The 23,815-nt window shown below is 48.4% G+C and overlaps 1 protein-coding gene across 2 annotated transcripts in view; it reads right to left on the bottom strand.

Annotated features, from left to right (window-relative positions):
- mas (trypsin-like serine protease domain-containing protein masquerade) overlaps positions 1–23,815 on the bottom strand; it is an 89,451-nt gene that overhangs the window by 15,725 nt on the left and 49,911 nt on the right. For both annotated transcript variants that reach the window (XM_070537172.1, XM_065445946.1), the window contains exons 4-8: positions 22,196–22,849; positions 17,798–17,946; positions 16,078–16,169; positions 13,682–13,959; positions 12,977–13,131 (exon numbers count right to left, since the gene is read on the bottom strand). In XM_070537172.1, the coding sequence (XP_070393273.1) occupies positions 12,977–13,131; positions 13,682–13,959; positions 16,078–16,169; positions 17,798–17,946; positions 22,196–22,849 (1,328 nt within the window). The remainder of the gene's footprint in view (positions 1–12,976; positions 13,132–13,681; positions 13,960–16,077; positions 16,170–17,797; positions 17,947–22,195; positions 22,850–23,815) is intronic.

The raw sequence follows: 23,815 nt of genomic DNA, 5'->3' as shown, positions 1-23,815 counted from the left end.
TTGTTGTGCTTCTATGAGTTCGTCCAGTGTGTTGTGGAGTCCTAACTTTAGCAGGAGATCCGTGCTCGTACTGATGGGAATCCCTAGCGCTAGTTTGTATGCTTTTTTTATCATGTTGTTAATTTTACGCTTTTCAGCTGCAAACCAATTGTGGAAGGCTGCTATGTATGTGATCTGACTGATTACGAATGATTGTATCAGCCGTATGATACTTTCTTCCTTCATACATTGGTGCTTGTTAGTAATTCGTTTGATTAATCTCATGGTGTTTGTTACCTTTGTGTCTAACTTCATTACGGTTTCCCTATTTGTGCCTTTGTTCTCGATTACCAGACCCAGCACTTTGAGCTGGTTGACTATTGGGATATTCCGCCCGTTCTTGGTGTGTAGATTGATTTCCTCATGAGCCTTGTTTCTGTCGTATCCTCTGGGAGGCCTGCCTCTAAGTGTGGGGCGGTACAATAGAAGTTCAGATTTCTCCGCAGAGCATGTGAGGCCTGTTCCTATGAGGTGTTCCTCTACTGTGTTAATTGCAGTCTGGAGTCGTTGTTCTATTGATCCGTCGCTGCCATCACAGGTCCAGATAGTAATATCGTCCGCGTAGATTGTGTGATTCAGGGACTCTATGTGATTTAATTTTTCGGGGAGTCCCATCAAGACGAGATTAAACAGCATCGGCGAGATGACAGCGCCTTGCGGCGTGCCGGCACCCCCTATGTCGATCTCGGGCGACTTGAGCCCTCCGACGGAGATGACTGCTTTCCTATCTGATAGGAAGCTCTTGATGTAGTTATACGTCCGTTGCCCTAGTCCTATTCGTTCGATGTTTTCCAATATGGTTGCGTGGTTGGCATTATCGAAAGCTTTTTTAAGATCAAGGCCCAAGATGGCCCTTGTCGAGCGAGTGTTATAATCGATTATCTGATGCTTAAGTTGGAGCATCGCATCTTGTGTCGAAAGATTTTTGCGAAATCCTATCATTGTATCTGGGTATATGTTGTGTTCTAAAGTTGTGTACTAAAAAAAAAAACCGCCTGTAGCTACGACCCCCCCCCCCCCTTATAGCGACAGCAAATAAATGTTTAGAGAAAGAGAAAGCAAGGAGAAGAAAGGCAGGAGGTCAACCATACGTGCGTTCGGTGTGCTACCCTACACTGGCGGTAAGGCAAAGGGGGCAATAGAAAGAGCAACAGAGGAAGGGGTGAGCCCTGAGTGCACGTAGGAACATGCACATGAATACCATAAGGGGTCTCAGGCTTGCGCACTGCAAGTACTGCACTAGTGCACTAGTGACTCAGAGACCGGTATCGAGTGTAGTCGGTTTAAGATTGTCCGGAGAGGGAGGTGTTGAATGTGGTAGCGAGGACAGATACGCAATAAGAGCTCGATGGCTTCCTCGCACCTACAGAAGCCGCACGTCGGGTTATCGGCCATTCCCATATGACAGGATAGGGCTCGTAAATGCCACTCCCATCCACAATTAAGCGGTGCGACAATGTTGAATCGCCGCGGACTATAGCAGATACCCTGATTTTTATTCGGTCTTTAGATTACGTTTCAGAATTGCAAATAGCAAAGATCGTGGGTTCAACCGGTCTCGTGATTACTTGCGTTATTTACGTTCTTACGTATATCCTCAATGTTTGCTGGTAGATTATAGCAGCAAAACATAAATAAATGAATTATGGTGTTGACCTAGGAATCTTCATCGTGTGTTGTATGTCGCGATAGGCCCTTTCGGCCTAGAAGAAAAACATGCCTTTAAGATTTTAAACCGCCAGTCGAAGTCACTCGATTAATGGAAAACAATATTACCGCTACACTTTTTCTCCCTTTATGTGGGGTAACGCACAGGAACGCAACGACAACATTAATATTTTCCTAACGAAGACATAAGTACGTCCATGTACAAAGAAGTGTCCATAACGTTTCGCTCCAGAGATCGCAGACGACGTTGGTGTTGCTATTATGAAAAGTGTTACACAATAGGCGACCCGACTCCACCGTCCACTACCTCTCAATGCGAGATATCTTTTTTTTTTTATCGGTGAGGTTTTCTCTGATTGGATCTTTTTTACAGACTTGCTCAATATCGCGACCCATGCTTTCATGGGGAAGTTCTACGCTATGTTAGCATTTTCGGAATATCTTAAGTTACGTTACTCGATTTTTTTTTATTTGCAAGAAAGATAAAGTTTGGAACCTATCAGTCACTCGTATATAATTTTCTTTCTTCTCCTAGATGCACCTTATTTAATCAAAACAAGTTTAGCAATTGTCTCAGACGACAGCGCTCGTAGGTCGAACCGAAGAAAAAAGTTCTCATAAGCTTCTAATGCGAAGCATTCTTTGCCTACTTAAGGTGCTTTGGCTATCCGTAGCTTCTCATCTCTAGCCTCTTTGAGCATCTAGCCTCTTACGCCGATCTATTGACCCGAGTTGTTTACTAGCTTGGGGTTTGTGCTCGCGGTCGTGATGCCATCGTTGTGGTTCCTTAATCTGGACATACGGGGTGCCCCACGTAATTTGCGCCAAACACTAAAAATATGCAAACGCCACGTAGTTGGACAGAACCAAGGTAATGTTGTTTGCCATTACGTGGAAATACTCAAGTTATTTTTTTTCATTCCACCTAGTTAGATAACTAGCTTTAATTAATTAGTCAGCTTCTCAGGTATAATTAGATGAAAAGTGGCAATGAGAGAATAGTAGAGCAACATGAAAAAACTCCCGATGCAGCTTTTCTGTTGCTCGATAGGTGCGACATAAAAGCGTTTTTCCGAGCGTGAAAGAAGTCCACGAAAAAAAAATTAATTATAGGGTTTTACTTGCCAGAACCTTCTTCTGATTATGAGGCACGCCGTAGTGGAAGACTCTGGAAAGTTTGACCGCCTGGGGTTCTTAAACGCGCACCTAAATCTAAGTACACGGGTGTTTTCGCATTTCGCCCCCACCGAAATGCATATATATATATATATATATATATATATATATATATATATATATATATATATATATATATATATATATATATATATATATATATATATATATATATATATAGATATATATATGAAGCAGTAAAGGAGGAATGAAATGTATAATACAGTCAAAAATGAAATCGATTTGATTCAATAATGAATTTTTCCAATGCGATGCATACATTTCCGTGTGAGTGCCAAAGCACAGACGCTCCGAAAGACAGCAGCGAAAGAGTGTTCAATGGCAAGCCGAGCTGTCGCACTGAAATTTCCAATGTCACTTTTCTCAAGGAGGAGAAACGCCGGCACTCCAGTAATTAGTGTTCAATCGTTCGTAATGAGTTGCAAAAATTGCAAAAAGGGGAAATTGCGAGACTAGATGGGTGCATGTATAAATTTAGGTCTGGGACTCGACAACGCATACTCGTTAACGTCACTTCCGTTTGTATGGTTTTGCAAAATTTCCTGCTCCAAGGGTATTGTAAGTGGTGTAGCTCCGAGGATGATGTTAGATTTGATTTTTATTTCAAAGGGATGTATCTTCTAAACCTGACAGACGTGATGAAACCCGTCGTTGGAAGAAGGGTAAGCACAGGGCCACTGATAGAAAGCCTTGGCCAAGCTGTCTGCCGCTTCATTCATAAGTATGCCTTTGTGCCCAGGTACCCATATTAATCGTAAACTCCGCAAATGACTTGGAGCCAGTGTGTACAAAGTTATTAATATATGCGACTCGCCGGAAGCAGTAAGTGAGGTGGACAGCGATAGAGAATCTGTGATTGTTACTGAGGTTGTCCACGAAGCTTGTAGTTTACGCAAAGCTGGGACAACAGACAATAATACGCTGCCTTCCTTATGTCGGCGCCGAATTTATTCTCAAATAACGCCGGGTCAATGTTTATATGATCAAACTCGTTTTCTTTCGGCACCAGGACCGGCAAACACATTATCTTGCCGCCAATTTAGTTCAGTTAAAGCTTGATGTAATGCAACGATATTTATTTGTATGCCAGTTTTTCCTTCTTTCGTCTTCTCTCTCTCTCTCTTTCTTCTTTCTTTTTATTCTGTGCTGTGTTGTATATACCACACTGGCGCACTTTCAGCGACCGAGGTCATGGCTCTCAGGTAGCACGTCGCTAGTACTGGCGATGCTGCTGCTCGCCAGTGTGATTAGTTTTGCACAGTTTGCGAACAGACGAGATCAAGCCTCCAAACTAAATTAACTAGCACGGTACTCCCACCTGTAGCGATCCTCGCATGTCTTTTCGCATATGTGGTGGTTGCTTCGCTAAACCACATGGGTCGTATTTCTGGCGTACTTCCGACACGGCGTTGTGACGTCCACTCCAAGCGGCACGTCAACTACGCTGGTCTTCGGACTGTTGGTTTTCTCTAGCAAAATAACGGTGGGTCACATTTGTGCCTGCATTACAGTGCGGCCACGCACAACGCAGTATTGAACGCGTCACCGCCATGCCTAAGATCGGTCAAAATACGTTTCTTGTCGCTGCCTTCCTCGACCAGCTGTGAACGTCAGCAGTATTTTTTGTTTTCTGCACGTGCCAGAACCTCCGCAATTCCTTACGGGGAAGCCCAGATTTACCAAGCGAACTCCCTCGCTGCGCAAAACAAGTGAAAGGACGTCACGCGCCAGCGGCATGACAGTCAAGGGTCGAGCCTCCAGGTGAGATGACTCGTCGCGTAATACAGGTCGGTTTTAGCGGAGGGGCCTGGCGAAATGGGCCGTCGGCGTCTCCTTTTCCCCATTATTTCGCAAAACAGACGTCGACAACGACCACACCACTTCAGGGGCAGTTAAGGATGGCGCGCGCTATAATTGTGCCCGCAAACGGAGAGAACTGTCGGGAGCCGTGTATATAATAAGTCATGTGCGAGGGCGAAGAAAAGGCGTCCACCCGGCACTCTTGTAAGCAAACATACGCGAGCAGGTCATTAACGGGTGTCCCTCAAAAAAAGAAATCAGTTTGACTTGACAAGAGGGTACGGGACGTCAGAGCTGAAGCGGGGCGTTGCGAGGAAAGAGAGAGGAAGAGGGTGTTTGGGAGAGGGTGAAGTGTTCGCGTCGGCACGTGCGTCGGGACGATGCAACAAAGCAAAGCGTCGTCGTCCCCGATCGGCCGGCGCGGCGTTGCCACGGCAACGGTCGTGACGCGCAAACTTCGTCGCAGCGTGTCCCGGAGAGAGAAACAAGCCTGCCGAACCAGCCGAACTGCGCCCGTCGGTGGCCTTGGAACCCACGCGCGACACGTGCAGTTTACAAGGCCACCTTCGACGCCACGCGGTATGGATGCGGGAGGCAGCGCATGCAGAGATGCTACGCATCTGCTTCGCCGCTTCTTTTTGGCGTCCTCGCCGACGTCGTTCTCGCCTCGGCTATCTCGGGAACGCGCGCTTAGAGCCAAGCACCCCCCTCCCCTCCCCTCCCTTCCCTCCCACGGAGAGCGCGCGTGGCTTCCATAAAGGTGTATTGTCTGTGTGCGCACTGAAAGCGATGACGACTGCAATGGCGAGAAAGAAGAGGGGGCGTAGGCTGGCGGGGCGAGAGCGTTCACGTCTGTGAGGGTGCAGGGTTGCCCTACGACGCTCTGCGAGTCGGCAGTTGGCTTTGAAACGGTTCAACACCGGGTTCAATAGCCGCAAATCGAGCTTCGGCAAAGAAAGCAATGAACTTTCCCAACCCGCCAATGAAATGATGAGGTCTGTCCTGGCATATAGCCAACCTAAAAGAACAAAGTTTGAGTGTGTGTGTGTGTGTCTTGGAGGGGGGGAGGGGGGAGGAACATTATTTGTTGGCGTGTTTCATTTCTCCCTGTTTTAACACCTGCCGACGTAGGTTCATACACGTGTCCGTGAATGCATGCCTGAAATAGTAAGAGATTAAGAAAAAAAAAAAGAAATGAGAGGAAGCCAGCCTTAAGCGGGCAATAAACAACTATTCCAGAGGAAATTAAAGAAGAAATAAAGTTGGGTCGTACAGGAAGTGTAATGCTTAAGAAAACGATAACAGGCGTCCGATTAAAGATTCAGTAAATGACGAATTGCTTTCGAGGGACGACAGGCCCATCGGCGGAATCAGATAATTATTTATTCTGAGAATATAAGGCTATTCGTGGCTGAAGAGCGCACTTGATTGGCTGGTTCGGTTGGTTTGGAGATTATTACAATCTTAGCCCTGCCATATCAGCCGTGCAGATAACATGCTAGCCTTTGTCGTACTGACCTCAGACAAGAATAGCATTTGTTCTACGGGAAGAAAAGCATTACTTTAGAAGAGTTAACTGCTGGGCTAGCTGGTGATCTTGCATACTAAAAGATTTTGCGCTAAAAACAACACACACAAGAAAGACGACGACACCACGGGCGCTTACTGTATACATTAAGCATTACTGTAAACGGCGTCAAAGTCAATTGGACACTAAAGAACAAGGGTGAATCAGTTTAGACCGATAAAGTACCCTTTCAAAACCCTATCTTCCTCCATCTGTCGGAGAAATGCTGACCATATTTACTTCCGCAAACGAAGGCGGAACTTCCTCTTTAGTTTACCACACGGAGGAAGGAAACTAAGGAGAGGCCCTGACGTCACTCTTTGTGAAGCAAAAGTGAAGCCGGAAGTTGGCGTTGCTCATGGCGATGCTCCGCCTTTTGTGCCACCCTCCTCTCTTGTTTACATCTTTCGCGAAACCACGCCGCGCTGCGCGTGGTTTCGCGCGTGGAGCGCGCGCGCTCGTGCAACATCCGGCAGAGCACGGTGCAGGTAACACAGCGCAACAAGACACGGTGACTAACGCAAACCCGCCCACACAGCGCCTTTGTCACGGCACGAAACCTACCAGAGAAACACGTGTGAGCGCTCAAAAAATCAGAACAACGCCGCCATTGTGGCCCAAAAGGCGGGGCCATGCAGCAAAAAAAATAAGAAAGCAGCAAAAAAATGAGAACCTACTACGTCATTTCCGCCACACTTTTCTCCTAGCGCGCGGAGGGGGTAGGGCCTCTCCTTAGTTTCCTTCCTCCGTGGTTTACCACCTAAACCTCAATGCCGGTATGCCAGCGTGACGTCACGGATTTCGGAGCATGTTCCTGCGTTTGTGCCGTTTCGGCGCAGGAATGGTTTTCGAAACTTTAAACTTCGATTCCTTCACAATGCAATACGTAGCTCTTTATTGATAAACACTACATAAAAAAAAAACGTTAAACACCTTCAACGCCGACTGCAACGTAAATTTCGCTTTTGCTAAATTTGTTATAAATAAGTAGTATGTACCACTGAACAAATCTCGGCAACGCCTCAGGGCTGGAAAATGCACAGTTTTCTTGTTAGCAGCCTTTAAACAGCACCGAAGCAGCCTATCCATGCATGTATTTGGTGGTGCCGGTTTGACTTACGTCCCAGCACGCCCTGTTCGAGATTTTTCAGCGCACCGCGAGTGCCTGCAGCGTCCGGGCTGGCTATGCGCGGTCAGCTATAACGTCAACCCCCCTCCCCCCCCCCTCCCCCCCTCCCCCAGAGATTAATCGGAGCAAGCCGAGCAAGCGGTAGTCGGAGCTAACGACTCTCCACACACGTGGATGTAGGGGCTTTTTAGTCCGAGCGTCTCGACTGCTAGCGGGCTCGTCGCGGCACCTAGCGGCGCCTGCGGTATCTACACAACGCAGCAGACGCAGCTACGCGCAACTACTGGAGTACGCACTCGTGAGCTTCAGACAGGCCGTGCTACTTGCTACGTTGTCCTGCACCAGCTTCACCAGATGGCGCATTTAGAAGCGCTATCAAGCGCAAGCGTATACGTGTGTTCTGGGCTTATCTGGGAGGTCATATCTAGGAGCCGCGCGTTCCAGGTCATGCGCCACTTCGGGCAGACCGTAATGGCGGCGCTTTTCTTTTTTCAGTTTTATTATTAGAACGGCAATCTTTTCGAGCTTTTCGTGACGCTACCGCTGGTATTTAAAACGTCACATTTTGCACGGAGGCTCATCTGCGTGTGCGCTATCTTAAGCTACACTTATTTACGTAGTAAAAAAAAATTCGTTGCAGTTGGCCTTTGCACACATTGACGCTAAGCAGATTAACTTTTACCGCTTGACATGTTACACGCTTGTAGACGCTAGACTGGATACGAGTAGAAGATCTCAAAATTCCTGACGTCACATGCAGCTGGTGCTGGAACATTTAGGTGGCGTCAAAATCCGTGTTTCATTTTTATGTCTGTTCTGACTCACCAAGTCTCTTCTCAGAACAAGAGTGCTTGGTTCGCGTTCGAATAAACATGACTTAGGAAGAGATTTACACACATCCCCCCCCCCTCCCCACAAACGTATACGATGACGTCTCTCTAAAATAAAAATAAAATAAAGCAATGCCTCCGCCTAATGACATACGGTGACGCCAGATATTTTGCTTACGACTGGTAGGCACTTTTACGTAATTCATTATGCATAGCAAAGTATTACGCTATATTCAAACACAAGCAACGACAACTGTCGTAACAATTCAATTGAGAACCTTCCCCCAAAAGCACGAAAAGGCAAGCAGAGTGAAGTGTACGTGCCCTCACATTAACGGTGGCACAGTTTTGGTCTTACGAAGTTCGGCCTTCATTTTCCGCTCAATAATTCTGTTTCTCAGAATCAAATAGTCGGAAATAATCCGCTCGGAAGTAACCACCGCCCGTCCAAACCGATGTAAGTTTGCACTCCGTGTTCGCCTCTAGAAGAGCTCTACAAAACCCCCCACACGACGCAGACGCCTCTTTGAATGCGGCTTCGCGCGCCTTTTCGTCCTCGCAAATGGCCTCGCTCAGATCTGCTGCAGCCCGTGTAACGCCGACGACGCTCGGTCAGCCATGCGCAACCCCGCTCGGCGTCTTTTACTGCAGCAATAACCGCTGCAGACAGCACCCAGTCGCGTTCTCGGTGTCATCGTCGGTCGCAGTATAGCCACAGCGTTTGCTACAAAAACCTATAGGGATAACTGACGCTGCGATCGTACGGCTACCGTGAGAATGATGGTTAAGTTAGTTAAGTACGTGGATGTGTCTAATCTTCATGTCACTTCAATTATTACGCGTCAACTTGCCGAATTTCCAAGAACTGATTGTTTTCGAAACACCACAAGGTAACTATAGTCTGTGCGCATATGCGTGATAATTGGTGATTGTTGCACTGATAACGCAATAGTGTGATGAATTTTTTTTTTTTTTTTTGCAAACTCACAAAGCCGTTTGATTCCAGAAAGACGAAGTTTAGGCAAATTCATGTACAGTCGCCCAAATCTTTAACTGGTGTGCGGGAGCGGCGACTTTTCCGTGCGTCAGCGCCGTTTGACGGGGCGAGGCTGGAAACAGTCTGAGGCTAAGCGCATGCGAACAAAGCGCGCTCAGCTGGGCCCATCGTCTACTAGGCTGTTTCCAGCCTCGCCGCGTCATACGGCGCTGACGCCCGGAAAAGTCGCCGCTCCCGCGACTGTACTTCCCTTAGACCCCACGTGCAATCTTTTGATTTCTTCTTTATGTACCTTTAGTTTTATTATTTTCGCTGGTACGTTACTGCTTTCTACACCCCCTCTCGTACCAACGCCCGCTTTCTGACCGATTCCCCATTGTGGGCGCGTGTCAAAGTCTCGAGGCCAAACAATCCATCACATTGCATATGTGTGTCAATTTCTGAGGCCGTCGTCATTAAAGCGTCCGCGCACTTCCGCGGGACGGTTTCCGAGACTGATTTCCTGTCAACGCAGACTGCATTAGCACGCAAAGAAACTTGCCAATTGTGAGAAAGAGTATGAAAGAATACAGAGGATGGAAACACTGAGGTATGCCGAAACGGGCAGTTGCAGGCAAAGCTTAACGATTGCGAGACGATTTCGCATCAAAGCCGCGGCTTTTACACACTTCTATGCGGCAGTTGGCAGCGCGTGTTTTTCTCTGTTTAGCGCCCTCGGGCTTTCCGTGATGCCATCTCGCCGAGAGATTCTTTTCAAGGCACGACAAAGAATATAGCCTTATCAGTACTACGCATCTATCTTTATGCTAAAATACGTAAATCCCCTAACCACACACGCCCACTAGCTTCACTATCACGTATGTGCGGACTGCGCAGTTCAGCACCGATAAGAAACTATGCTGTTTTCCTCTTTAGCTGTCGACGCCATTCTCAATGTTCATGGAGGCTCAGGTAAAGGTATTTGCCTGCTGCTGTTCCTTTATGCATTTTCCTCTGTTTAGAAACGAATGCGCACGGTCGATTTGATCCGGGCATTATGGTCATCCCTACGCGACGTTCAGATCATGCATGATAGCACGAGGAACCCATCATTAATGTTTTTATTTGCGTGATCTTTGTGAAATACTTCCACAAAAATTAAATTCTTGGGTTTTACATGCCGGAACCACGATCTGATTATGAGGCACGCCGTAGTGCGTGACACCGGATTAATATTGATCACCAGGGGTTCTTTAACGTGCCGCCCAGCACGCGGACGTGATGATGTGTTTCGCCTCCATCGATACGCGGCCGCCGCGGCCGGGGCTCGATCCCGCGACCTTGTGCTTAGCGGCGCACTGCCATAACCACTAAGACACCACGGCGGGTCTACTCCTTGAATCGTTGATAGTTTTATGCGAAGCATATTACTAGAGCTCAACCCAGCTCCTCAGGCGCGGCGGTGTCGCCTTCAATACCACGTGACACCGTGACGTTACGACAGAGGAGAAACGGGGCTCCAACTCGCGCCGTCGCTCGCGGCGTCGCGGCGGTATATAAGCAGCTGCGCTTGCCTCTGCTAGACACTCACGAGGTGAGATGCCTCCTGGAGACAGAGCTGCTCGTTGGAACGAGAAGCGAAGGTTGCGGCGTGCTACAGAGACTGTTTCTAGGTGGCTTTGCTACGGCGCAGCGACTACGCGCCCCGCATCGGACGCGGTGAGCGTCGAGCAACGCAGCGTTCGGAGCAAGCGCCGCACGCCTGAGCCGACGCCAACGACACCGGCTTTTCTGCGACACGAGCTCTTTAACGCTGTCGCGTTAAAATAAAGGCTAGTATGCTTCGCATCCTGGGCTTAACCTTAGCCAAGCCACAGCCATTTTTTTACGTGTCGTCGCGGACACAGCTTTACCTCGTGCTAGTATCCAAATTTGACGGCCACGATAACGTCAGTTTTCTTTTCTTTCTGATGGTGCCCTCTCTCGCCCTGATTATCATTGTTATCGAGTTGTCGCTCAAACGCACCTGTCAAGCTGTCGTTCTGTTACGTTTCTTCTTTACGCAGCTTCTCGACGTGCTAGAAGCCCAAGATGGCGGCCACGGTGATGTCAGTGCCAACCATCTTTAATCTGTACATATTACCACACAACAAGCTGTGTGGTCTAGCGTGGTGATACTGTAGCAGCATCAACGAGGCAACGCACCAAAAGACAAAACAGAGCTAACGTCCCCGACGCCGTCCGCGTTTCCCTGCGGTCACGCCGAAAGCGCGTATACTGTCCGCGATTACAGCCGGCGTCTCTGACGGCAGCTCGGCAAGTATCGACCTTGGAAGAAACGTTGCACTCACTCGTCGCGTAGCGCCGGAAGTCGCTGCCTCTTCTCGCCACGCAGTCGGTTCTGACACAAAACGTTCCTGCTGTAGACCCGTGTTTACTTGTGTTTACGCAATTGCATCACGTAAACACATGCATGTGACATCTACAATGCCATAGCCTCCGAGAAAGGCAGCCCAGGATTGCTAGCGTAGTCTACATTGTCTCATGGTCAGAGCACGTGTCTTGGGAGACTGATTTCGGAGGCTTGGTTCCTCGCTTGCTAAGGTACCCGCAATTTATTAATAAGTTTTTCAGTGGTAGTTACATCAGCGTATAAAAATGGCAGCAAACACGGCTTCGGGCTGTCTACATGCAAGCGAGGTGGGAGGATTTTCCCCGCAACGCTCGATCCACACTGCCAGCTCTCCCGCCGTTCGAGCATACAGCCATGCTAGTTCCATCGCCCACCACTTGGTGCGTAGTGCACCAACATACCCATTGAGAATGTGAAGGCATCCGCCCAGCGGTCGTTTTAGGCACCACTGGCCTCTTTGAATCGCTTGGGTTCAGCGAGAGCAGTGGAAAAGGAAACATAAATAAGAGGCGATTGGAATATTGCTGGAAGAAAAGTAGGGAAAAGAGAAAAAACGGAGACGTACCAAAGCAAAGTTCGCAATAGGGGGTCAGAAAACTTGGTTGTGGGAGTTCATAGTGTCTTTCTTTAACCTATAGGTAGGACATTGAGCAGTATAATAGCAAGAGCTTGGTGGCGCAACCCACTGCCCGTTCCAAAGAGGACGCTCATAACATCCATCCACAAATCCATCCTGGATCTGCTACAGCTGTAGATAGCGGTACAAGGTAGATAGAAAAGCTTAGAGGAAGATAAAAAAAGCTTAAAGAGATGTATACAAAAATGCTAGAATGAATATCATGTATAGCATACGTGAGTAACTCAAGGAGGATAGGTGACTATTTTTCAACACCCCGTTTCAAAGGAGATGGCATTAAATCATCGTCATCATGCCATTCGCCATAACGATTATCATCATCATCTCAAATCTCCACCTAAACTAGAAGGAGATGCCATTACCTGCAGCCATCATCATCACATTCATGATCTTAGAAATACGGCCAACTTAACGCTAGGCTTTGGGACTGCGCATCCACGTCAGCGTCTGGACTGATCACGTTCGAGTGGTTGGAGGTGAGACGAACTAAAGAACTCTGTACCGCAACTCGCGAAGGCATGTTCACACAGCCGCATGCCATGCTGAAAGCCTGTTTTGACAAACCGAAACAGCCGTACACAGATGTTTAGCGTTCCATCGTTGCGCCAGCTCGGCGCAACCGTGCGCAGTAAAAAAATATTAGCGCGACCACTTTAGCGTTTTCAAAAGAGCAAATTCAGTCCCTACGCATCGTCGGCAAAGAATGGCGTTCGCCCTCACCTGGCAGGCGTCGTCGCCCTTCTCCCCTCCGGCGCAGTACGAGCTGGCCGGCATCAGGAACTGCTTCTCGGCCACCGCGTTGATCTTGGCTGTGCAGTCGCGGTCCTCGACGACGGGCAGCACCGCTTCACGAACCCGCAGCGCGATGGGACCGCCTGCGGCGAGAAGCGGCTAGTGTGTGAATGTGGCCGGCGTGACCTATCGGCGCATTCACGCTCGTCTCAGTGCATGAGAAGCTCTCGCTCGCAGAAAAGAAAAGATGCCCCACCCCCCTGTGCAGAGTAGACAACCGGACACTTCATCTGGTTAACTTCTCTGGCCTTCACCCTCTGGCTTCCCCTCCTCTTATTCGCCGCCTTATCGTGGGCACATGAGAGTGAGACCGAGTATTAGTCATATGACGGTGTGTCCGGTTTTATATAGTCATAGTCATATAGAGGTGGCCCGACCTTCTTACCTTCCATGGCTATCAAAGAATTTGCTAAACACGCGCACTGCAAGCGCTTGTTGTCTACGGAAATGGAATGTTCAGGCGCGGCCGATTTGGCCTGGAAACTCTTGCGCCGGTTAGTGCATTATCTTCATTTCCTTCGCACTGACACTTTCCCTGCCTCCAATACACACCCGAAAATTCGCGTTCCTTTACTTGGAAAACGCGCGAGTTCATGGACAACAAGAAGGACGTGCAGGCTGGCGCGTACATACCTTCTCCCAGGTACCCGTATCCGGTGACGGTGCACCGGTCTCCAGCCGCCGGCGCCGCTCCGCGAGCGGGCAGGCAGACGAGGCAGACGCGCGGGTTGAGCTCGACGCCGCCCTGGAGCTTCAGCAGCGCGATGTCGTTGTCCAGCGTCTGGCCGTTGTGGTTGTGGTGGATGTAGGTGGTGGCCACGCGGCGCGTCTGCGCGCCCGGGTGCGCCCGCTCGCTGCCCAGGTCGTGGTCGCCGACGCGCACGAACACCGGTTCGCCGTTGCGCACCAGGCTGCGAGAGCGCGGGCCAGAAAGTTTGTGAGACGCGACGTCAGAGTGCATCAAATGGCGGCCAGGAACTGCTGGAATCCAAGGAGAGCGTTCACCAGAACGTTTAAATGTTTTACGTGGCCTAGTGTTATGTTTTCTTGGTGTACGAGGTGGGGGTGTAAAGGAAGAAAATTCCAAAGCAGTAAATCACGCGCGAGCCATCTGAGCTGACTATTGAAGTAAGTGAATAGATGTCTGAACTCCTGAATTATCGGTGCAATACATCAGACGTGCCAGCAGGAGTAGGAAGATGGCATGCTTAAGAGTTTGATAATGTTTTCATGATTGGAACATGCTGTAATGGTGTGTTTGTGCTTATGGACGAGTAAGGGCAAATATTTCTAACGAATCAATCAAATTCCGTTTTAAAGCGAACATCTTTATGTAGCTCTTTCGCCCATTTTCGTGGTCGGTGATTGGGCAGTCACCACCTATATACAAAGGGGCCGATGCAAAGGGCGTGTGCTGTTGGCGTTCGGCGAGCGTTCGACGTCGAGCGCAAACAGTAAATATATCAGATGAAATGTCCTTCGACTTGAGCGTTGTTGTAAAAATTAAGCTTATGCGTTCTAGGTGTGGCATCTGCAGCATTAAATAATTATTTCATGACATTTCATTAAACATCCAGGGCGAGAGAGGGAGAGAGAGAGATTCTTGTTGATGGGAAGGAAAGGTTGGGGTAAAGTGCAGCGCAGTAACTGTCTCTCAGCAGAGCACACCTCAACCGCGCTGCACAGGGGGTATATAGGGAATGAAAGTAGAGTTGTGAAAATGGGCAATGGGCGAGGATATCGCAAGCACAGCTCGGTCATTAATGTCAATTCTAAGGTTTGGAACAATCATTGTGACAATATCAATAAATTTTCAGAACATGTTCACAACAGTCTTCTGCGACGGATTTAACACCCTGGACCATATCTAGATTCCAACTATTTCGCCCTTCGTTGCTGGCTGGGACATGGTCGTCATCACTGGGATCAGCCACCTGGCGCGATCTTAAAGTTTTCCCTGAGCACACATAGTTTATGAGACACGCACACACTTTATAACGCCGATTTACCTTCAGAAACATCACTCGCGCAGTAGCAAACTTGGAACAGCAAATACTTGGAAGCAACACACTGTTCTGAGAACATAGACTTTTGCAGCTATATTGCTGTTGCCGATTTTGCCAGCTATATATAGGAACTCGCTTCATTAAACTTGCTAAAAACAAGTACCATTATGGTGTCCTTTCGCCATGAGACGACTTCCAAGAGTGTTGCAAGAGACAAACAAGCGATTTTTTTCTGTTAAAACTTGTCGCAACATTCATAAAATCGTAGAACAAACCCACAATTTAACACTTTATGGCAAATTCGGGATAGTTGGTAGGTATGCTACCCGTCCAGCCGGCCATAAACAGACGGGAATTCCCAAGCGTCAATCTGTGGGTGGATGCCTTGCGCGGTGATTACGCCTCGGGTACGGCGGAGCGCCTATTTGTTGAAACGAATTGAAGTCTGCTAGAACTTCAACTACATAGTATTGTAGACTGTGAGAGAAGCAAATTTATAAGTTAAGGCTAACCTTAATTTAGGCACGCAACAAATGGGAACTCCCGGGCATGCGCGCATTCGACCCCAAATTCCTGAAAAAAAAAAAAGAACTCTCCCGGCTAACAAAGAAAGCTATTCACTGAAAAGAAGTCATAGCGCGTCACTGGTATAGAAGCAGCCCCCGCGATCTTTGCGAGTGGCGTGCTGTGCTTTTAAAAAACTGAATAAAAGGTTTTTAAAACGACAAGCACCCCGCTGAACGGCGTAGCACAGGGCTTCAAATTCATTTGCAAGTTTGAGCACTCGGAGTGGTTTAAGTTGCACATAAGTAGAAGTAAACTGCCATTTCTGCATTCTGGTTCCATCGGAATAAGGCCGCTGCGGTTGGGAACCGAGCCCGGAACCCAGGCTCATCAGCAGCAGCAGGCAGTTGAGCGATCACGACATATACCAAACATTACAGTTAGTATAGTAGTGCAAGTTGTTCTACTATGCGTTACTGTGACTATGCAAATTACGCTGGCGTGGCGTGCTTAACTCACCTGGTGACGCAGTGCGCTGCAGTGAGAACCCACTGTGTGCCGATCAGTGCGCCTCCGCATAGGTACTGGTTCTGCGAGTTTATCAGGGCCGCCTGCGAACGATGGAAGAAGTGCGAATCACGTACTGTGTTGGCTAGAAGTACAAAACATGGATCCGGGACCTCAAAGAGCTGCGACGTAATACTAATGAATTTCTGTTGCATTTACCGCTAAATCATCAATGAATATTTTTTTACCACCGTAGGGTTTATAGGGAGTATTTAGATGAGGTCACGATGCCATTTTATAATTATATTGCGTTGGCTGTACAACAAACAATATGGCGACCTCAATGACATCTGTGCAAATACAAGAAACCGCTGGTGCTCAATGCTGCCCATCTGCGGATAACTATATAGTGCGAAGGAAAAGCGTCCTTCGAAGTAAGCGAATATTTCCAAGTTTATACGGCCGATAAAACTACTATCCTTACTTCGTATAACTGTCTACTAATTTGCTATCGCAATCGATGCTTCGGCTTTCGGGCGAAACTGCCACTTTATTTTTTTTCAGAAATATTTTCGGAAGAATGAGCCAGACGAATTGAAGTTAGCAGTGATCGTGTGAAACTTAGCGCTGATCACCTAGCGCGCCACCGGACGGTCGAGACTAATGCGTCATCCGGAGAACGAAGAGCGGCTCCACATTTGCATACGACGTTTGCCTTAAAAAAAAAAAAGAAGCGTCGGATGAAAAGTAGACACTTTCGTGTATGTTGCGGAGCCGTTTCGGTGCTCGCATTTTGCTCGTCACGTTGGGATGGCTCGCGGCCTGCGAAGCGAATACAGTCCTGGATGCTGGCGAGCGATGGTGATCCTTAACGAGACGCCACGCGCTATCCAGAGCCTCGATCCGCCTCCTGCGTTACCTCGAAATAATCTCGCGAGTGTCTCCTCCCTGGCGCTTCCCCGGCCTCTGTGCTTGCCGTAGATAAAAGGGCCACCTTAGGTCCGCTGCAGGGACGGCGTTGCACTAAAGCCCAAGCCCTTTCTCTCCGACATCCTGGGAATGCTGGGACGAGATCGCTTGTTCATTTTATGTGCGCGGCTGTCCTGCTTCTTTCATTCGCGTTTCGTTTATGTTTTTGATTACCCTATTGCACCGTCAGTGTCAGGGATTTATCTATCACACTGTGAAGTGCACTCTCTGCCATGTCCTTTTTAACTTGGACGATAAATGTTCTACTGTCGTGTCATCTCTTAGACAGATACGATTTTGTCGGCCAAATGTCATCGTCACAAGTAAACAAGACGAAGCGAAAGCCTAATTCTCAATTGAGTCTTGCTTGCACAATACGCATAGCCTTTAGCGCAAGATGGCAAATTTGTTTCATAAAGAGACACTCGCACCCCGTATACGAGAAGTGTTGAAACCCGCTTCGTAGCCGACACTTCGCACATATAGTTCTCACGTGACGTCATGGAAACACTCTCTCACCATGCTAGTACCCAAGCGTGGCTGCCACGATGACGTCAGCGCAACTTATTATCACACTTATATTGTTTTATTGTTTTATTACAATGGCCGTTTCTCACCGAATTATAACTGTTATCGATTTGTCGCTAGGCGCAATTAAAACGCGCCTGTCGTGCTGCCACGTTTCTCGTTCGCACAGCTTCTCGACTTGCTTGTACCTCAAGATGGCGGCCACATTGCGTCGTTGCGAACCGCCTGTACTCACTTGCCAGCACCACTCTCCCGGAAGCGAGTCCTTCCCTCCCGTAATGCGCGCCGCATGGCGCCGGTCGGGGCCAGATCCGGATCCGACCCCTTTGACGCCACACGTCGAGGGACGCGGTGGGCGGCGGCCCTTGGCCACAGATGGGGTCCCTGCAAAGCGTCAAAGAGCAGCACAAATTCTGCAAAAGGCATCGACGATGACCGCCAATGTGTGCCAGTATAGGCGAACGCTTCAAGATAGTTATTCACTTTATTAAATGGGCGGTACGATATAGGACATGTCTTTGCGGCAGTGAGAATATTTAGGTAGCACTTCTTTGTTTCAGTGCGTAATTCCGTAAAGAACATAGCTGTTAACCAGCACATCTCTAGCGTTAGTATATATGCGGACAGAAAAATGGTATCGGGCTTAATAAAAATAAAGGGATATGTGGACAGCACTTGCGTCTCAAGAGTTATGCTATGGAATTTGGCGCTCGGCTAACCAACGCGCCCCTTGCGTCGGCACATTTGCTCCAACCTCGGACCACCATCCTCCGACTGGCCACCACTGACCATGAAAACGGACGAAAGAGGGAAAAAAAAGCAATTCGATTTAAAAACGAAAGGAATTCTGGTCAGTGACCAAGTGAAAATTTAATTGGTGGTTCATCGAAGATGAAAATTTCCCAGAGGTTGTTTACAAAGTTCCCTGGGCGGATTGGAGACACATCTACATTGGTGAAGCGAGTAAATTCCCTGGATGACAGAAAGAGCACAAGCGTGACATCGATAAGAACAATAAGCTGCCCGAGGCAATGGCGGCGCAGGCGGACAGGTGCAAACATATCATCGACTGGGACAACGCATCAGCGATCGCCAAACTGATTAAAAAAGAAACGAAAAACAATAAAGAAAATCGTGACGGAGAGGATATTACTCGAACCTTTACTGATACAGCTGACGCCCGATACCATGAAATGCAAGGACGGCACCTTGTCCCAAGTTAATTTCTGATCCTTACATCACGTGCTGCTTACTTAAGCAGACAGCGACCTCATGTCTACTGCATTGCGAACAAGGAGCCCGCATGGGTTAACACAATACAGGTGAGGAGTGACTATGGACAGGAATGGGCATAAATATCCTTCAGTAGATCAATCTGTTGCTTAGTACACGAGATGAAGGGCTTGCTAACGCACGCGTTTTCCTTTCCTTTCCATTCAAATCAAGCTTTGTCATTGATTCCGGACACAGTCCAAGCATTTGTACGCGAACTTCCAAGGCGGCAACAAAAGAACCGGAAGCTTTTTGTAGCAAATTGAGTGAGGGGGTGCACCTCAGAAGCACAGTAGACGAATATTTCGGACATTTTTCCGACAATCGTTCCAACTATACAAAGGTAACTTCTCAAGGGCTGATTGACCTACGGCGCATAAAGATATGTAATAGATAACGGTGCAATACACTTCAACGTCGAATCAGGCAGGTCTATATGTAGTAGCGTTTACAGTGCCTCTTAACTAATATGCATCACCAAGACGCTGGAAGCGGGCTGTGTCAGTAGGAGCAATGACATTACGGAAATCACGCACCATACAGTCACTCACACCTCACCACAAACACCTCACCTACGCGGTGGCGTGTGCTTCTTTCGGTTGCATAACCTTTTTTTTTCTTTCTTCCAATGTTCTAGCGCTGTTCAAGCAAGGTAACTAGGGGCTGCCTGACACAATTTAAGCGCACTTATATTTCACTCTTCTTGACCTCACATTCCCGGAGAATTTCAGCTGACGTCGACCACTTCGTCCCTTTGGCGGTGCCTATTTTCCGCCGGCACTTAGAACGCCTTGCCAAAATAATTGTTTTAAGGCAGAGGAATGTCAAAGAAACAGAAAAGTAAAACGACAATAAGCGCAATAGAAAGACAGAGACAAACTCGAAGTTAGGGCGCCCTATATATCTGCAACATTGTATCTGTCGTCCTTTCTGTTTTCCTCCTTCTCTTCTCTGTTTCGCTGGCATTCTCAAACTCAATATAGGTACCCACTCACCTAACAAGCTATCTTCATGAAACCTTGGTTATTAGAACGCTATTAATATCTTCCTTTTTTTTACTTTTTTAACGGAGGAGCCATGCGTCCGCTTTCAGTTCCGGATTTGGCAAGTGATAAAAAAATTATAATAAGCACATCCTCCATACCGGAGCCAACCCTCATACTTCTCTCTCTCTAATGCGCGATTCGTAATGGTGCGCGCCCAAAGCGGGTCACTATGTCGAGAGGGAGGCGGGAGAGCGCATTCTTTGTCGAGCGGTGTGTCGCCAGGTTATGCAAAACGCGAGCGCAACTGGGTCCCCTCCTGCCCTTGGAACACGCGCGCTCTCTACGCCCACCTGCGACATGCGGCGCGCTCTGTTAAACGAGATGGTGGGGGTGGGGGGGAGTGGGGGGTTGCAGGCGCACCTTCCTGCTTCCTCCCCACGCGACGATCCCCTCCCTTTCCTCCATATGCGTTCAAGCGCAGTCACGTGGCGTCGCCATCGCCGTAACTGACACGAAAAAAAAAAAAAGAAAACTCATGCTCTTTGCAGTCAACGTCGGAGGATGTCTGAAAGCACTGTAACTTGAGTTTCCAACTCGTTTGTGGAGAAAGTCGGGATGCCCCGTGTCCTAGTCGAAAAAAAAAAGTGACGACAACAACGCGCGACGCAGTTTTCCGGCGTTATTTTCAGCGTCGCGTCGCCCCTCGTCGGCGGGTTCTTTTAGAGCTGTGTTACTCGGGTAAGAAATGTGTCCCAGCACAATACCAGCAAAAGCAGACTTCGCTTAATCAGGATTTAAGAGAGAGAGAGAAAGAGAAAACATTGATTTGAACCATCGAGGTGGTTGTTCTTGAGGTCGAGTGGGTGGTGTCCTCATTCCAGGACTCCATTGGCCATGGCTGCTCGACGAACTTGCTGGACGAGAGCTTTTAAGAAAGCATGGTTGCCGCACTATGTCCAAGCGATGATCCTAAGACGGGCGCTAATAGCTTTGGCAGCCAACTTCTTTGGCCGGGTGTAATGGCGTAATAGGTACTTTTGTAATTTTGTAGCCATCTTTTGATATCTGCTGGAGATTGAGCCTTAAATTGCGCCTTTACAAAAAAAATCCATAAAACGGGAGGACTAACAAATGAACTCCTAGTTATCTTCAGTACTTGGCCAACATTTCGCGCTGTAGCCTTACTCAATTTTTATCCCTCCCAATTTATCCCTTCAAATTATAGCCCTGATGCATCGAGAGCGATGACAAAAAAAAAATAACGTGCGCGCAATGCTTTGTTTTTTATTATTGCTTTTGTGATTGAGTGCTTACTGCAAATGTTTGATAAATTCAATGGGACCTTAAATAAAGTTTAGCTTTTATGCACGTCTGTGGTCAGGCGAATTACATAGCGCACTTTCGCATGCTTTCTGAGTTCAATGAACTGCTGAGGCACAGTGCGTGCGCATCATGTATATGTCATGAATGTATAAGTTCTTTCATAGAAAAAGAAAGCTTCAACTTCCAGCATATGACATGCGTGCTTCTGTAATTAGGCGCGTTGAGAGGAAAGCGTTTTTTTACGAAGAACGAACAGGACAACGAACTTACAAGACTGAAAGGAGCCCATCCGCCTACGCCATGAGACATGCTATTTGGGTCCGCTAGTACGGCATATTTAAATCGTACCAGCGATTAGAAGAAGCGGCTTCAGGTAGGGTACGCATTGAAAATACAAATCGTCATCCTCGATTGCGCACCCCCCCCCCCCCTGCGAAAAAATGACAAAAAAGAAAGGAGCACGGGCTACCAGATTCGCTTTCCTATGAACACGGTTCGCGTTCGCCTGGTTTGTCATTTCATTCGCAGCATAAGCAAAAAAATGTGAGTAGTCTCTTCTGAGTCGGAAGAATTCAAAAGAAGCTGAAAGGAATCAAACGCGCTTACGTAGTTACAGCAATCCCAGCTACCAAGCTATGACATACGCGGATTTCTTTTACTTTTTGCAAAATATGCAGTTTTCCATGTTTACCCACACAGGTCCCAAAAGACTTTCGGTTGAGCCCTCTGGAACAACGCCAGTTGCAATAGCCTATAAATATGTAGAAATCCCCAGCTAGCACCAGCTTTGCAGTAGAGTTGAAATGTTTTACAAATGAACTCCACTGCCAAGTACAATAAATCTACATTCGTGAGCTCGACGCATGGGACACGTTTCTGATATCTGAACACATCAAGAACATGCGCATAACTATACTGGATGTATGTAACTATGGAATAAAATACTTTCTTCTTGGACCCCTTTTGGCTGTCAGAAATACAGGACTGGAAGTATTCAAGGGTTATGAACACACTGCTGCCACAGCGCGAATAAAAGGGAACGTGTAACTCACTCGTCGTGCTGGAAGGCAAGGCGGTCGCGATCTCGGCGTCTTGGAGCAAGAAATTCGGCTGCTGCAGCATCTTTCTCGGAGGAGCAAGGGGTCCGGGGTTCGGTCGCTGCTGGCGCTCAGGCTGCTGGGCCTCGGGTCGTGGCACCTGCCGCTGCGGCTGCGGCGGGGGCCGAGGTCCCGGGTCCGGGTTCAAGGCCGCGCGTGGCGGGGGTTGCGACGGCGGCGGAGGAGGCGGGGGCGTCTCCGGCCTCGGCTCGTCGTCGTCGGGAGCTGGGGTAGCGGCCGCCGCCACCGCCGCAGCAACGGCTTTTTCGGCGATCCTCTGCACTTGGGCCACGTTGGCACAGCACACGAACCCTTCCTGCGCGCACAGAAGCCTCGGATGGATGGCGTTTTCGCCGAAGCAGGCGAACCGCAGGTAACTCGAGATGCAGTTGCCCGGACACGGAGGCGGACCTTGATGATGCTGTTGTTGGGGCGGCTGCGGGGCAGCTGGAAGGGCGTTGGACTCCCCGCCCCCCGGTCTCTCGTCGGAGTTGGGAGGCCTCAAGGGCCTGAGCATGTGCTGGTTCGACTCGTCGTTAGCCAAGTCGATCGGGCCCTGTTGGTTGCCCCCTTGAAAGTCCATGCTGCCCGGGCTAGGTGGTCGGGGTGCTGCGAGGGAAATTGCACTGCTTCGTTGTTTCCGCGTGGTATTGGGACGCGTGAGACATGTGTAGCAGGAGTCAATGCAGTAAACGCGCCATTTGTGCAACGCCTTCGTTGCGTATCGAGGCAGCCTGCAGACGCGGGCTATGCTGTGAGCTATCAAATATCCCTTGCCGCTTCTGCTTTTGTTTAGTCGGTACATTTTTGTTCATTAGCATTTATTTCCATTCTGACTTTACCGGCGTATGGGTTACGCGCTAGCGCATCAACACTCTTGCTCGTACTACATATATACGCGCTTGAACTAGGCACGCTGGGTACGTATCTAGAGAGACGTTTACCTGGGAATCGAAGCATGTGACGATCAAGAGCGTGCATTCAGGAACTGGTGACGTGTCTAAGGGAATTTAGATTTTTCTACTGCATTCGATGAGCCAAATGAGCACTTTGATGATTTGTCGGGTACAACATTCTGTTTCGTTTCATGTACAAACTTTGTTTGAGACAGCGATCATCGCGTTCGTTTATCGGGCCGGACTTATACGCTATTGTATGAGTAGTGTTTTTCTAGGCGTTTTGAAGCAGGTTCGTGGCGTCTAGATGCATCGAACCAGAAATAGCATGTAGGATGCTTGGCGCATTTTACGTTTTCATTAGCGCCTGTGGACGTAAGAATCACGTGGTAGGCTCACTTCGACCGCCTAATGCAAGCACACTGCTACTTATTAAATAAAATTTTCAATGTCGATAGACTCATTACAGTCGCGCAAATGAAGCCAGTCAGCGCTGAAAGCGTAGGAATTTAGTTAGAATCATAATACCATGGAGGAAGGAAAAGTGTTGTTCCGCCATGCATAAGACTCATACCCACAGTGCCCGGCTGTCGGCGCTTGTTGCGCCACCGGTGGATGCTGGGGATATCTAGGTAATGCATTTTGGTTTAAGTCGAAAGCGATCGCATTTGTGACGCAT

The sequence above is a fragment of the Dermacentor albipictus genome, chromosome 4 (assembly GCF_038994185.2).
Source record: "Dermacentor albipictus isolate Rhodes 1998 colony chromosome 4, USDA_Dalb.pri_finalv2, whole genome shotgun sequence".
In the NCBI taxonomy this organism is placed as follows: Eukaryota; Metazoa; Arthropoda; class Arachnida; order Ixodida; family Ixodidae; genus Dermacentor; species Dermacentor albipictus.
The sequence above is the reverse complement of the archived record's forward strand: the minus strand, read 5'-3'. Positions and strand labels throughout refer to the sequence as shown.